This window comes from Chrysochloris asiatica, unplaced genomic scaffold (genome assembly GCF_000296735.1).
Source record: "Chrysochloris asiatica unplaced genomic scaffold, ChrAsi1.0 scaffold00087, whole genome shotgun sequence".
Taxonomy (NCBI): domain Eukaryota; kingdom Metazoa; phylum Chordata; class Mammalia; order Afrosoricida; family Chrysochloridae; genus Chrysochloris; species Chrysochloris asiatica.
The window spans coordinates 12,809,917-12,826,023 of record NW_006408605.1 but is presented as its reverse complement, the minus strand read 5'-3'; the positions used below and the strand labels follow the sequence as shown (position 1 = coordinate 12,826,023).

At 44.7% G+C, this 16,107-nt stretch overlaps 1 protein-coding gene across 2 annotated transcripts; it reads left to right on the top strand.

Annotated features, from left to right (window-relative positions):
- Positions 1 to 2,800: 2,800 nt before the first annotated feature.
- GNPDA1 (glucosamine-6-phosphate deaminase 1) lies at positions 2,801 to 15,582 on the top strand. Of its 2 annotated transcripts, XM_006866202.1 has the most exons (6): positions 2,801 to 2,924; positions 9,331 to 9,432; positions 10,417 to 10,599; positions 12,626 to 12,810; positions 14,216 to 14,390; positions 15,494 to 15,582. In XM_006866202.1, the coding sequence occupies exons 1-6, from the start codon at positions 2,801 to 2,803 to the stop codon at positions 15,580 to 15,582; spliced, it is 858 nt and encodes a 285-aa protein (XP_006866264.1). The 2 variants fall into 2 exon arrangements, with proteins under 2 accessions (XP_006866264.1, XP_006866265.1); XM_006866203.1 differs by lacking the exon at positions 9,331 to 9,432.
- The last annotated feature ends 525 nt before the right edge of the window (positions 15,583 to 16,107 follow it).

Below are 16,107 nucleotides of genomic sequence, written 5' to 3'. Positions count from 1 at the left end.
ACATTCGTTTTTGGTAGTATCCTGCGCATTTAGGTCATGTCTGATGGTCAAGTGTCTGACCCCTAGTAAACTGGGTGTATAGTGTGTTACCATTTCTGTAAAATACTATTAAGTATATTCACAGAAAAACAATTTAAGAAGGTACTCTAAATGTTAGCAGTGATTATCTTGTTTGTATTTGGGAGCGGGGTTGAGGAAATCTTTTTCTCTAGTATAGTTTGTGTGACATTTGATGCTCATAAAAAAGTGGAGGGGGCGGGGAATCCAGGTATACTGAAAACCAAAAAGTTGCAATAACTAGGTAACGACATTAACCTCTAAATAACAAAGGGAGCCCTGGTGTGGCGCTGTAGGATAAGCACTGGGCTGCTAACCACAAGGTCTGAGGTTCAAACCCACCAGCCACTCCTCAGAAACCCTATACAGGGTTGTTATGAGTCAGAAGTGACTCGTAGGCACTTTGTGGTTGTTGGTTGGTTCTTTGTCGTCCAGTCCGTCTGACCCTGTATTGGGTTTCCCAGGTTGCAGCAGAAAGTCTCATCTGTCTTCTGCCAAGCGACTGGTAGATTCCAAACACTGACCTTGCAGTTAACAATAAATAACAAAGAAACTGAAGATAGTGCTAGGCCGACCCTTGCAGAATACAAGGAAGCAAGCAATACTGCACTTTCTTCCCCCACCCTCAACTCCACCCCCAGCAATAAAAGCAGCCGGGCCCAGCCCCAGGTCGGAAGACTGCATTCCTGGGCTTGGCTTTCCACACCGAAGTTTCCCTCTTCCTTCTTCTACAGGTGAGTGTGTTTCTTACGGTCTTGTTCCAGGCCTGCATGTCACTAGGGGCCCAGATGGAAGGGCGGGCGACCCGAGGCCCGAGGCCCGAGCAGCGCCAGGGGCAGAGTCCGGTCCCAAGAGCAACGGCTGGGCGGCTCCGCTGAGTCAGCCCTGCTTGCGGCTCCGGCGCTGCCGCGTGACCTTCGGCCACGTGATCCGCGCGGGGCGGAACTGCCAGAGCTGTCGCTGCACCCAGCCGTCCTCGTAAGTAAGGAGCGGGACTGCCGGGGACCCTCCTTGGGGACTTTCCTAGTAGGCTGGGCGGGGGTCTCGGCACCCTGGGACTGGCGCTCCTGCAAGCTGCTCAGGCCCCTTCCCCACGTGGAACCGGAAGGGTGGTGAGATCGTTATCCCCGTGAGGTGACCACTCCGTTACCCACTAAAGGTTGTACAGGATGACTCTATGATGGGACTTCGCAATCAGACTGACCTCAGTGCTTGGGGGAATAAAATTCCTCCTTTCAAAGCTGTAATCATTACTCCGTTGTGATTTGGGGAAACTGAGGACAGAGGGTTCACAAAGCTAAGAGAGTCAGTAGGAGCGCACCTTTCTGGACAAAGCCCTTCTCTTCACCTGCGCTAGTGACTCAAGGTGATTCATGACCCCACCACTACTTGAGGTAGAGAATATCAGACCTAGAGGCCGTTTGAACTGGGGAGAGCTATAAGATAATAATAACTAATATTGTGAATACTTGTTTAGTGCCGTCGAGTCAGTTCCGACCCATAGCGACCCTTTATAGGGTTTCCGAGGAGCAACTGGTGAGCTTGAACTACTACGTACTATACATGCCAGAGTCCCGGTGTGGCACTGTGGTATATAATGCACTGGACCGGAAGTTCTGTTTGAACCGCAAGGTTACCAATTTAAATTGACTAGCCGCTCCTTGGAAACCCTATACAGGGTCACTATGAGTCAGCACCAACTCTGCGGCACAATAACAACAAACTATACATGTCAGGAGTCCTGGGGGTATTGGTTAGGCATTGGACTGCTAATTAACTTGTCTGGGGTTCAAGCCTACCAGCCACTTGGAGGAAGAAAAATGAGGCTGGCTTTCCCGGTAGGTTTACAGTCTCATAAACTTTATGGAGTAGTTCCACTTTATCCTATAAAATCCCTCTGGTGAGCTTGGGTTTGGGGTTTGACATGCATTATCTTACTCAGTATTCACTATCTGAGGAAACCGGCTCTGAGAACTTTGACCAAGTTCCTCCAAATCCCAGACCAAACTAACTCATAGTGACCCCTTGTTGTCTGTTCCAACTCATAGCAACCCTATATAGGGTTTCTGAGGTGTGGCTTATAATTAGCAGTCTAGTACTTATCTATCCTACAATATGTTATTGTTGTTGTGTGCCATTGAGTCAGTTTCTGAGATGTGCCTTGTGGTTAGTAGTCCAGTGTTTATCCTACAGTCTGTTGACGTATACCTTTGCATCAGTTCTGACTCATAGTGACCCTGTATAGGGTTTCTGCCAACCTTGTGGTTAGCAGTCCAGTGTTTTGCCCTATAACACCACACCAGGATGGGGTAAAACTACCCCACAGGGTTCCAAGTTTGGAGTCATGGTGTGGCGGTTCAAATCCAGCAGTTGCTCCTTGGAAACCTATAAGGATACAAGGTCACTATGAGTTGGAACCAACTCAAAGACAATTAACAACAACAATCTTTTTAGAGAATCCTGCAGAGTGGCTGGTGAGCACTTAACATCTGTGCTATCGTGTTGTTGATAGAGGAACTGAGGTTAGAACTCAGGTGTGCTCCTGATGGCTGGTGGAAGCCCTCCATCCATTCTGTTCATTCTGTGCCATGAAAGTCAGGGCCGTCCTTTTCCAGTTCTGACAGCTTAAGAAGAGAGTTGTTGCTGGGTGAGAGGGACTTGCCCCCTCCACTCCGATACCTCCATTTTTCCATCCCTGACCCTTAACCATTGACTTGCTTTTGTCACCCACTTACAGGACACGATGAAGCTCATCATCCTGGACCACTATTTGGAGGCCAGCGAGTGGGCAGCTAAATATATCAGGAACCGCATCATCCAGTTTAATCCAGGGCCAGACAAATACTTCACCCTGGGTCTTCCCACTGGTGCGTTACGGGCTGGAAAGGATGCCAAGGATGGGGAGTAGGAAGTGGTATCAGGGGCCAAGATAAATAGGCTGACTCAGCCAAGGAATATCAAGGAGGCCTCTGAGATGCTAGTGCTTTAATTCAGCCCTCCTGTGCCCCTCAAACATGCAAACAAGAGGACCCAGTTTACTAATGGTTTTGTTTAGTTGCTACCCATGTCTGAAGAGACTTGGAGCAGAATGGATCTTGGTTACGCAGGAAGAATTTCATTTTTAGGCCACATTGTAAGTCATTTCTGATGCCCTAATGAAGAGCCCTGAAGGTACAGTGGGTTAAGTATTATACTGCTGACTGCAAGGTTGGTGGTTCAAACCTACCAGCCACTAAGAGGGAAAGGTGAATCTGCTTGCTTCCCCAAAGATTTACAGCCTTCAAAACCCGAATAAGCAGTTCTCTGTGCTGTAGGGCTATTATGAGTCTGAACTGACTTGATGGCAGTGGGTATCCGTTTTATATAGGGAATTAATTTGTCTTCTGAACCTCTAGAGTTGTTATTGTTTTTAAGTGCTGTTGAGTCAGTTCCAACCCATATTGACCTTGTATGAGGTTTCTGAGGAGTGGCTGGTGAGCTTAAACCGTTGCCCTTGCAGTTCAAACTGACTTTGCAGTCCAGTGCATTAACCCACAGAGCCACACCAGGACAATAGCCCTACCTAAGTACCTTCCTTGAAAGAATTGAGCAGATAGTCACTCAAATCATTTTCTGTAAGGACCTAACTGGAATACAGTCCTAGTTTCTCTGGGAAAAATTACAATGTTGTCTCTATAGGAAGAGAAAGCTATGGACTCCCACTTCTCAAAGCAGATGTCCTATTTCTTCAGGGTAGGGTGGATTTGCCTCAAGACTTCCATGTGGCCCTACCTGACCTATCTATCTATTAGAGGAAAGGGCTTCAAATTTCTTCTGCAAATAGTCAGAAGGTGGATATTTTAGGCTTTGCTAGCCATACAATCTATGACACAGCTTTTCAACTTAGCCATTTGTTGTGCTTTTGAATTGGTTCCGACTCATAGTGACCCTGTTGGTTTCCAAGGAACAGCTGGTGAATTTGAACCACTGACCTTGTGGTTCAAGCTGATCTTGTGGTCCAGTTCTTAAACTATGGATTGAGTATGGCTGTGTGCTAATAAAACTACTTATGGGCAGTGAAGTTTTAATGTATATAACTTCACATCACAGAATAATTGTCTGGAGTTCTTTCCAATTATTTAAAAAATGTAAAAATCATTCTGTAGACTGTATAAAAACAGGGAACAGGCCAGATGAGGCCTTTCAGCCAACGTTAGTAACCCCTGCACTGAAGTTTCCAGGAATGGCATCTGTCTAGCACTGTGAAACTGACAGAATCTCAGGCCATACAGGAGCTATACACACACCTGCCTTAAACTGTGGAATGACCCAGCCTCCACCTGGGTCAGAGTCTGGGCTTCTGCTTAACCCCTGCCTGCCCCCTCACCACCCTAGTTTCCCATCAGCTTCAACTTCACTTTTTTTTTTTTTTAATTGAATTCTTGTATTTTTTTTTCCAACTTTTTATTGTGAATTAAGTGAAGGCTTACAGAGCAGATCATTAGTTCTATATTCAGCAGATCATATACTTTGCTTCATTACATGGTTACAATCCCCTCCAGGCAGCAACAGTTAACAGCATTTACCTCTATTCACTTTAACCATTGCATTCCTCCATGTGTCTCTTGCCACCCCCTTCTTTCCTCTGCTCCCTCCTTGTATACTGCTTGCCCTGTCACCCAGGTTAACATGTTACCTTTGTTGTTAAATGCTATTGAGTCGGTTCTGACCCATAGTCATGCTGTAGAGTTTCCAAGAAGTGGCTGGTGAGCTTGCAGTTCAAACCAACTTTGCAGAACAGCGCATTAACCCACAGCGCCACATGAGGACTCCAACATGTTAAATAGCCCATGAATAATTTTCCCTTCCCATTACCCCCCCAACCATTATAGATTGTTTCTTTTATTAAGAAAACCTTTTTTTTTTTTTTAAACTTTACAGCATTAGTCTCATACAATGTTTGTCCTTTTGTGACTGACTGATTTCACTCAGTGTAATGTCCTCCAGGTTCAACCATGTTGTGAGGTGTTTCACAGACTCATCATAATTCTTAAACGTTTTGTAGTATTCCACTGTGTGTATGTGCCAAAGCTTGTTTAACCATTCTTCTGTTGATTGGCATTTAGATTGTCTCCATGTTTTTGATATGTCGAAGGATCCTGTTTTCTCATTTGCTCTTTATATCTCTTGATTGGTAAATTTGATCCATTTACATTCAGTGTAATTATCAATAGGTAAAAATTGATTATTATCATTTTTCTGTGATGTGTTGTGTGTGATCCTACGATTCTTTGTTCCACATAATTTTCTATGCTGAGTTCATTTTGTTTGTGGGTTTTCTTGTCATTTTCGTTTCTGATGTGTCAGTGTTTACTACATCTTCCTGGTGTTCCTCTTTATTTTATTGTGCAGCTGTATTTTTTTTCTTTGAGGTTACCCTGTAGTTTATGAACTACTTATAACAGTCTTCTGTGTTACCTTGAAATCTACTTAACTTTCTTGCCATATGGAAGTTCTGTAGCTACACTATTCCCTCTTTTTACTTTGTAGTTGATTTCATTATACATTGATACCTCTGGTTCCCTATTTTCAGCCTTTTAGGTTTGTTTTACTTAAAGTACTTCTATATCTGGATTGAGTGCTATGTGGTAATGTCATGTACGGTAATCCCAGGTTGTTTTCTGCTGTTGTTGGTTCTCCATCCAGAGAACATCCATAAGCATTTTTTTTTTTTTGTAAAATTGGTCTGATTACTACAAATGTCTTGAATCTGTTAATCAGGAAATGTCCTAATGTTGCCATTGCAATTGAGGGACAGTTTTGCTGGTTCTTGGCTGGCAATATTTTTCTTTCAGAGTTTTGTCTATGTCATTCCATTACCTTCTTGCCTGCATGGTTTCTGCTGAGAAATAAGAGCCAAGTCTTATTGGTTCTCCTTTGTAGGTAATTTCATTTTTCCTGAGCTGCTCTCAGGAGTTTCTCCTAGTCTTTGATTTTGGAAATTTTGATTATGATATATCTTGGTGATTTTCTTTTGGGATCTATCTTGTTTGGGCTTCATTTATCTTCTTGTATGCTTATCTTGTCTTTCATGATGTTAGGAAAGTTATCTTCCAACAATTCTTAACGATTTTCTCTGTGCTTGCCTCTTTGTGTTCTGAAATTCTGATCACACCTGTATGTTGTTCCACCACGAAGAGGATTTTTTCATTCTTTTTTCTGATTGTTCTTGCATACTAGTATTGAAAGATTTATTTTCAAGCTTACTAATTCAGCTTTCCGTTGCTTCACATCTACTCTTTTGCCCACTCAATAATGTATATTGTCCATTTTTGAGATCTTAGTATTAATCTTTTCAATTTCTAATTGCCATTTTGATATTGTTTCCAAATTTGCATGTATTTTGTCTGTTTGTTTTTGTAGTATTTTCCTGAATTCTTCTCAAGTTTTTTTAAATGTTCTCCTTGTTTTCTTCAGTCTTTCTATCGGTTCTTTGAAGGTAACCTAATTCTCATTCTTTCAGATTCTTTTTCATTTAATTCTATTACCTTTTCTTCCTCAAAAACATCTTTTGGCTCTGTATCTTGGCCAGTTGTGTGAGCCATTCTCTCTTGTTTCTTCATGTGAGCTAAAATTGTCTCCGGGGCATTGTGAGGTTGTTGTATTTGTAAAAACAAGCAGTGCAGTTGTTGGACCAGGGGCTGGGGGAGAAATCTGTGGGGAGTTCTTACAATTTAAAGAGCTCACGAGGTGGTTGTGGAAGAGATGTGACAGCAGAGTTCCTGACCCTAAGTGGAGTTCCTATTGGCTTAGGTGTTACCTGTGCCCGGGGCACTCATTCCGGAAGTGGTTCATGGAGACCCTGGATGGAGCTGGTTTCAGTGTCTGTTAGGACCACAGGGAACCTGGGAGCAGGGTGACTAGTTAAATGGTTGTCTGGTGCCTCTGTTGGTTTTGTATCTGGAACTGAGCTCCCCTGAATCCAGGCACCAAAGCCCTGCAGCTGGCCTCTACCTCACACTGGCATGGCTTCTAGCCATGGCAGCTCTGGACTCCCGGAGAGCAGGGTCTGCGCTGGGGGTGGATGAGGGTGGGAGCTAGCCCCACTTCTGGTAACCAGGGGAGCTTGGGGAGAAAGAAGAAATCACACCTTTCCTGTCGACCATGGGAGTCCTCTCAGCCAGGCCTCCCTGCACCGTCAAAGCTACTCAGAAGACAGTGAAGCCGCATCTGCCGGCCTGTCACACTTGAACCAATGTAGTATTTCCATGGGCTCCTTGGAACGTTCCTTTTGTTATAAGAAGCACCTGTCAGAGTTCTGTGTGGAAACCACAAAAACCAACTCCAGGTAACTTAACTAAATATTAGTGAGCTCACAGAATGAATGGGAAGCTAGAGGTTTGGAAAACGGCAGAACAAGGAAAGCTAATAGGGGATTTCAGAAAGCTCATGGAAAATTTTAATTATAAGGTCATGAAATTTTTCCATGACTTTTTTGAAGCCCCCTCAACATGGTGGTGGTCTAGCTAAGGCCACCTTGTCACAGGAAGAGGCTGACTGTTTTGGGTGGGTTGGGGAGAACAGATCTTTATTGAATGCCCACTGTATGCCAGGCTGCTGTAGGTGCTAGGGATATAGCAATGAACAAAAGATACAATTTCCTGCCTTCCTCAAACAGAAATTGTAAGTGGAAGAGATAGACAGTAAACAAGTTAATTATCAAAATATAGTGTATGTTAGGTAGGTGATAAGAATTAAGGAGAAAGACGAAGCAGGGAAGTTAAGGAGTGTCTAGGCAAGGGTCAGGAGCCCTGGTGTGGCACTGTAGGAAAAGCACTGGCCTGATAACCACAAGGTTGGTGATTCAAGCCCATCAGCTGCTACTTGGAAACCCTATATAGGGTCACACTGTGAGTTGGAACCGACTGGATGGTACTGAACAACAATAGGCAGGGGCCAAAGGTTGTAGTATTGGATATGGTAACAGGGACAGTCTCTCTAAGAAAGTGATACTTTAGTGATTTTGAAGTGAGAGCGCTAACCATGCAGATACCTGAAGGTGGGGCATTGCTGCCAGGAGGAGGAGCTTGAGCAGAGCCTTGAGGTGGGCATGTGCTTGGAGTAGGATGAGTGACAAGGAGAGAGTGGGCTAGCCAGGAGACAGGTTATAGGACCTTCAGAAGGACCCATTATCACTCAGTGAAATGAGAAGCCATTGATGGGTTTTGAAAAGAGGAGTGATGTACACTGATTTGGGTGAGGTTTAGTCTCTTCCATTTTTTTTTTTTTTTTGAAAAATTTCAAATACTCAAAAGAAGTTGACAGGATAGTGCAGTGGACGCCCAGGTACCGTTCCTCTAGGTTCGCTAGTTAACGTTTGGGCCCATTTACTTTCCTATGACTCACGTTCTGTCTATACACACACATAGATACACACATTTTTTTTTTCTGGATCAGAAGAAATTCCAAACACATGGAACCTCAAAATCCTTCAGTACATACAAGGAAGCTTCAAAAAGTTTGTGGAAAAATGGAATGAAAAGGTAATGGAATTTTTTCATGAACTTTTTGAAGCCCCTTTGTATCTCCAAAGAATAAGGATATTCTATATTATTATCACACTTAAAACATCATTCTATAATATCTACTGTACAGACTATGTTTAAATGTTCCTAATTTTCTCACATACATCTATAACTTTTTTTTTTTTTTTTTGGTAAAGTAATCCCATATCCAGGCAAGGTTCATGTATCTTTAAAATCTTTTAATCTGTAGTTGTCCTCCTGCCTTTTAAAAATGTGTGTGTGTTTTATGACATTGAGACTCAGTTTGGGATTTTCTGTTCCTCAGGAAACCTGACCCTAACCCTGAAGGTGAGCCTGTGCTTACTCTGATCTAAGGGAACTCACCCAGGGCAGCTCCTCTGTTTTTGCTCCTCCATCCCCATCACAGGTCCCTGTTCTTCACTCATAATAGTCCATAATCAAGCCTGGTGTTCACTCAGTGACTAATCACGGTCATTTCAGTCATCAATGTGCCAGGCACTGGGGATTCAGTAGTGAACAAGGCAGGCAGTCCTGTCCTCCTGGAGCTTACAGTCTAGTGGGGAAATGGGCATTGACCACACAATTCATGGGTGCCAGTTGGGACGGAGCACTGGGGCAGGACTTCAGCTGTGACTTGTCTCTCTCAGATCTCTTCTTGCAGAGCCACCCTGATGCATTTTTGAGCACCCAGAGGGCACCCAGAAGCTATGGGCTGCAGGGACACTCCTATCTGTGGTCTCTCTTGCAGGGAGCACCCCACTTGCCTGCTACAAGAAGCTTATTGAATACTACAACAACGGGGACCTCTCTTTCAAATATGTGAAGACTTTCAACATGGATGAGTATGTGGGTGAGTCAAGGCCTAGAGAGGAAGGGGCATGTCTCCTGGAGCCAGTGACAACTGATGATAGGCTTAGTTATTCGTATGTATCGTCCATGGCTTCATGTACTTGGCTTTTTTAAAAAGGTGCTAATAAAGCTGATCTCATAGATTATAATCACTAAATGGTATCCTAGTAGATGTAGTAGAAGTAGAAGCCCCTTGTGCTTTGTAAGCACCTATGACTATTACACTATTTCCTTCTCCTCTGCTTCCCTTAACTCCATCTGTTTCTTCCTGGAACAAGTGATTGTAAATAGCGCCATGGCTCAGGCATGTCCCCGAGTCTAGACTTTCTCTACAGTGCTTACCCTCCAGCATTCCTTTCTGTCTGGTAGATGGAGGGGTGGGGGAGAAGGTGAGGGGACCTGAGACTGACGTTCTTTACTTTTCTGCTCAAAAACTGTATCTTGAACTTTTAGCATCTCCCCCAATTCCCATCATTTTATATTAGCTTCACTTTAAACATTCTTTTGGTTTTCTTCCTAGCTGAAGAAATCAATTTTAGGAAGTCCAGAGATAATCTTTCCATCAACATGGGATTCAGCTTAGGATTCAGGCTGAGCTGGTCACAAGAGTGTGAATGATGGATTAGGAGGCACAGGGTAAGAGGTGTCTGCCTGTTTCCCTTCTGGTTGGATCCAGCTCAGCCCCAGTTTGTCTAGGCTAATTCCTGAAGTACAGAGTGAGTGATCCCAGCCACCAACCAACCTGTGTAAAAGGGAGATCATAATGAAGGAATTCACATGGCCCCCCAGTTCCTTGGTCACAGGTGGTGGCATTGGGTAGAAACTTGACACCAGTTTAGTCTGTCCTGAGTGGTGGGTTTAGTGGGCTGGTGCCCAGGGTCACCTGATGGGCAACTCCCTAGGAGCACCTCAGTGGGTCTGAGGGCATCCTGGCATCTCCATTGGCTCAGCCTGGGTGTGACAGAGTTTGACCCTGACTCTTTAGGCCTTCCTCGAGACCACCCTGAGAGTTATCACTCCTTTATGTGGAACAACTTCTTCAAGCACATTGACATTGACCCAGGAAACACCCACATTCTGGATGGGAATGCAGCCGACCTGCAGGCTGAGTGTGATGCCTTTGAAGAGAAGATCAAGGATGCTGGTGGGATTGAGCTGTTTGTTGGAGGTGAGCTTGGCATTTGGTAGCACATGTGCTAGACCAAAACTGGTTGGTTGGAACACATGGGAAGAAGGACAAGACATGTATGATTCTAGCTTCCTGTGTCTGCTAGTGACAGTGGGGGACTCTCAAAACATGTGGAGGCAAGGAAAGCACCACAAGAGTGGGAGCCCTAGCTCCTGGCCCCCACGCTGCAGTTCAGTGATGTGTGATCTTCTGCATCTCCTCTTTGTCCTTTGGTACCTTGTCTGTGATTTGACAAGTTTGGATTTGGACTCTTGAGATTCTATTGTATGTACTCCATAGCCTTCAGAATTTGTGGATCAGTGATGATCCATAAATCAAATTCCAGAAGGTTCTGCACTCAACCCGTGTATTTATCAATGGCCAGTTGAACCCCAAAGAAGTTATGTGATTTGTCCAAGTTCATTTAGACAGTGAGCAGGAACCTGAGCCGTCTGCCTCTCAGCTTTGTGCTCTTATCTCTACTCTGGGCTGCCCATTTACATTTCCATCTCTTGTCACCCACAGGCATGTAAAGTAGGACTTTCCTTTTATTGCTTTTAACTCTTCTACATTTCAAGGAGTTCTGGTGTGGTGCTGCAGGATAATGCACTGGATTGCAAGGTCGATTTAAACTGCAAGGTTGGTGGTTCACATTCACCAGCCACTACTTAGAATACAGGGTCGCTGTGAGTCAGAAATGACTCAACAGCACTTTACATTTCAAAGTAATGGAGCCCTGGTGGCACAGTGCTACAGCACTCAGCTGCTAACCAAAAGGTTAGTGGGTCATACCTACCAGCTGCTCCCAGTGCGAAAGACAGGTAATCTATTTTAATAAAGATTGACAGCCTTGGGAAACCCTGTGGGGCAGTTCTACTCTATCCTATAGGGTTGCTGTGAGACAGAATTAACTCAACAGCAGTGGGTTTGGGTTTTTTTTGGATGTATTAACTCAAGGTCAAGTGTAGGAGGCTAGGAACTCCTTGTTCTGACTGTATAAACCTGTTGTTGTTAGGTGCCATCGAGTCAGTACTGACTCTTAACAACCCTATGCACAACAGAACGAAAACACTGCCTGGACCTGGGCCAACCTCACAATTGTTGCCACGCTTGAGCCCATTGATGCTGCCACTTTGCCAGTCCATCTCGCTGGATGTCTTCCTCTTTTTCTCTGACCCCCCACCTTACCAAACATGATATCCCTCTACAGTGACTGGTCCCTCCTGACAATATGTCCGAAGTATGAGAGATGAAGTTTGGCCATCCTGGCCTCCAAGGAGCACTCTAGCTGCACTTGCAACACAGATCTGTTCTTTTGGCAGCCCATGGCACTTTCACTATTCTCCTCCAACACCATAATTCAAAATGGTCTTCCTTATTCACTGTCCAACTTTCACATGCATTGAGGTTATTGAAAATACCATGGCTTGGGTTAGGCATACCTTAGTCCTCAAACTGCTATCTTCGTATATATTTTACAGCCCCTATCCAGGCCCTGTGTAAGTTTAATTCACTGAAACTCTGCTTGAAAGCAAAGCTCCCTAACCACAAACAGGAAGGACAGAGAAGTTCTACTCTGATCATTTGGGATTGTTGTTGTTGTTGTTATGTGCCGTGGAGTCGGTTCCGACTCATAGCAACCCTGCACAGGGTTTCCGAGGCTGTTAATCTTTACGGGAGCAGAACGCCTCATCTTTCTCCCATGGAACCGCTGGTAGTTTCGAACTGCTGACCTCACGGTTCGCAGCCCGATTCGTAACCACTACGCTACCAGAGCTCCTTTTTAGTAGAACTATTTGGAGTCGTTTTTTTCCTCATCATTTTGAGTGGTAGCAGGTTAATAGTATCGTTGTATGTCTCAGATCAAGATGGGGTAGAGGTCACATGCTGAAGGTGTACCTGGTCCCAGGGTGGAAATGAGACATGTTCAGGAATTGTTTCCGATCCTAGCTGAGGAAGAAGAGATGATCTATTCTTGAGATTGTCTGGCACTCACAGGGCTGCCCTGGCTGTCTCTCCCGGGCAGGTATTGGCCCTGATGGACACATCGCCTTCAATGAGCCAGGCTCCAGTCTGGTGTCCAGGACCCGTGTGAAGACACTGGCTATGGACACCATCCTGGCCAATGCTCGGTTCTTCCACGGAGATCTCTCCAAGGTGCCCACCATGGCCCTAACAGTGGGTGTTGGCACCGTCATGGAAGCTAGAGAGGTAAGGGTGTGGGATCTGGTGCTGAAGCGAAGGGTTTTGTTTTGTATTAATTTTTAATTTTATAAGTACCACCTGGGTACATTCTTAGTAAAACTGAAGACATTATATAGAAGGCTGAAATCCCATCCCAGCTGACTCCTGCCACTGTCTTCCTCCTCTTCAAAGGTGGTAATCATTGTAACCAGTGTGAGGTGAATGCTTCTGGTTTTATGCCTGGGACTGCCCAGGTGGTAACCATTGTAACCAGTGTGAGGTGAATGCTTCCTGTTTTATGCCCGGGACTGCCCAGGAAGCCAGACTCACTGGCTTCTCCTGTATGGTCAAATAGCTGCCCAACACCAGTAACACTGGCATATGAGTTTGTACTTGCCCAGGTATATGCTCCATGTAGTTGGTGATGGTCACTGTGTGAAAGGAAGCTCCCTCTGCCACCCAGGGATACATGTGGTTATACCCCAGTGATCTACGATTAGTAAACCTGGCAGAGTGAGCGAAGTGTAATTGTATCTTGAACCCAATTGAGGTTTTGCCTCCTAGAAAGTTATCATTTGAATTTTTTGCGGTTACAATGTCTTTTCATTAGAATTTTAGAAGCATTTTATCTTCCTTTCTGAGGTGTATGTACTCAGGGGAAGCAGCTACAAGTCTAGCTTCAAGTTTCATAGCCCAGGTCTATAAGCAAGCATCTAAATCAATGAGAGTTTCCTGTTCAAAGTGAACTTTGTGAGATGAATGGTGGCCGCTAGATTTCTGTTGGGTAACCTTGAATCAGTAGAGAGGCCACTCTGCTGGTTTTAGCCCTGCAACTTACAAAAAGGACATGAGGTCCGTCCCTACCACATGAATGTATCATGGTTTGGGAAAGGACCTGGGGTCAGAAATCAGGACACTGTTTTCTAAAATGAGTTCTGGATTGCTAAAGGGTCACATCCTTTCGAAGTCTCTGTTTTCTTATCCTTTAAAGTAAGGACAGTAAAACCCTCTTCACAACTCCATGAATTACAGTGTGGGAAACTTAGCCAAGGTCTTTCGGGTCAGTGCTTCAGAGAAGCCCGTGCCTTTGTTTGACTTACACAAAAAGCAGTACCGCCTTACAGCATCACTCTAAGCCACAACAGCGCCCGCAGGTTGACTGGTGAACTGAATGAAGGGCAGCCTTTCTGGAGAAAACTCACCTGTCCCAGGGAACCATTTCCTTATCGTAGGACATGAGGGTAATGATGCTACTTCAGTGGTGGGATAAAAGCACGAGGGGCACTGTGCACAGGGTATCATGCAACTTCTTGCTGCATGTGTTAAAATGAAGAGCCCTTACACCCACTCAGGGTGCCTGCCTAGAATCCAGGGGTCTGGGCTCCCAGCTCCAGTGCCCATTCTCCATTGCTGCCTTGTTTTGGGTCCCTAGGTGATGATCCTCATCACAGGTGCTCACAAAGCATTCGCCTTGTACAAGGCAATCGAGGAGGGCGTGAGCCACATGTGGACAGTGTCTGCCTTCCAGCAGCATCCCCGCACTATCTTCGTGTGCGATGAGGATGCCACCCTGGAGCTGAAAGTGAAGACCGTCAAGTATTTCAAAGGTGAGGGAGGGCTGGGCCTACCTAAGCTTTCATGCTCTCACCATTTTAACAGGCACTGTGATTTTAATAAAAATCAAGCCCTACCATTCTAACAACGGAGTCCTGGTGTGGCGCTGTGGGTTAATGCGCTGGACAGCAGTCAGTTTGAACTGCAAGGCAAGGTTGGAGGTTCAAGCCCACCAGCTGCTCCTCGGAAACCATGTACAGGGTCGCTATGGGTTGGAACTGACTCAGCAGCACTTAACAGCCACCACCATCTCACAATATACAGTCATGCTTTCTCTTCCATAACTGCAAGAATCCATTTCTGTAGATCTGTTTTCTCTAAGGAAGAGGAGTAGAAAATGAAAGCTCTAGTCCAAGGGCTATGTGATGATCTTGCCTCAACTCCCCAGACCTTTTATTTAAAAGGCACCTACTTAAAATTCGATCTTTCTTGTTATTTTGAAACATACATAATTTCATGTGACACCTCCCTCCTCCCAGTTTGTTGCACAAAATCACCTCTGATTCTAGTGTCAGAGGAACTGTACGACAGTGAACTTCAGGGTCTGCCTTCCAGACCTCATATGACCTTTCCTCTCTCGACAAGGCACTGAACCAGAGAGATACCATGACAATCTTTTTACCTTGTAAGCAAACTTACATGAAAATTCCCATTTACTAAGCAGGTATGAGGAATTAGTTTCTTTGCTGAAAAGCCAAACTTGCCTCTGAGTCAGTTTCAACCCATAGTGACTCTGTATAGGGTTTCCAAGACTACAAATCATTACAGGAGCAGACAGCCTCATCTTTCTCCCTTGGAGCAACTGGTAGATTTCAACTACTGACCCTGCAGTTAGCTTAAGCCACAGTGCCACCAGGGCCCCTTTTGCTGAAACAATTAACCTTTAACTACCCATCTCTCTCCTAGTGATTGAATGTACAAAGGTGCTGTGAACTGTAGCACTCATTGGGATCAGTAATTTTTTTTCAGGGGTTTGTCATTTGGGGGTCACAGAGAAAAGGTGAATATCAGTACTAGAACAATTTGAGAGCCTCCTGGGTGTTACTGTTGATCATGGAACTCTGCCTGTGCTAACCAGTGTTTTAAATTTTTGTAGGTTTAATGCTTGTTCATAGCAAGTTGGTGGACCCCTTGTACAGTATGAAAGAGAAAATTGAGCCTCCCAAGAAACCCTACAGTGATTAGCCTATGCTGGAACGAGGGTCAGATACCTCATTGGGCCGTGCAAGTCTTTCTGAAAATTGTCTTATAGCAGAATTGTATGCCTTTTGTGTATAGTATTGTTACTCCAAATAAGTGGGCTAATTTTTGTTTATGAAGTTTGGAGTCTATCATAGAGTTTAACTACAAGAATAACTGGATCAGAAAAAAAATCTCTGAAAAACGTATTCTACCCTAAACCACATCTAGATGAGGGGTCTGAACCTTCAGTTCTGCCTCCGACACTGTTTACATGCACAACACACTCCTGTCAGGAGCCTCTGTCATTACATACATGGCCTTTCAAATGGGAGGGAATTAGCAATTGTTATGTGGGACCCAGCCTTTCCAGAGCCCCTCTGAAGCAGGCTTGCGCCCTTGAGAATTGCTGTCCTGGAAACTCTGTCATCATCTAAATTCAGTATGAGGAAGCAGTTCCTGGTCAGTAACAAGTGTGATAGAAGAAAACCTTGTATCTCCTCCTCCAACCCCAGCTGTTCCTTCTGTTGT

Excerpts from the sequence above, each read along its gene's own strand:
- GNPDA1 (XM_006866202.1), top strand. The coding sequence starts at position 2,801 with ATGAAGCTCATCATCCTGGACCACTATTTGGAGGCCAGCGAGTGGGCA. Across the intron at positions 9,433-10,416 it reads CAACATGGATGAGTATGTGG|GCCTTCCTCGAGACCACCCT; the intron begins GTGAGTCAAGGC and ends CTGACTCTTTAG. Across the intron at positions 12,811-14,215 it reads CCGTCATGGAAGCTAGAGAG|GTGATGATCCTCATCACAGG; the intron begins GTAAGGGTGTGG and ends TTGGGTCCCTAG.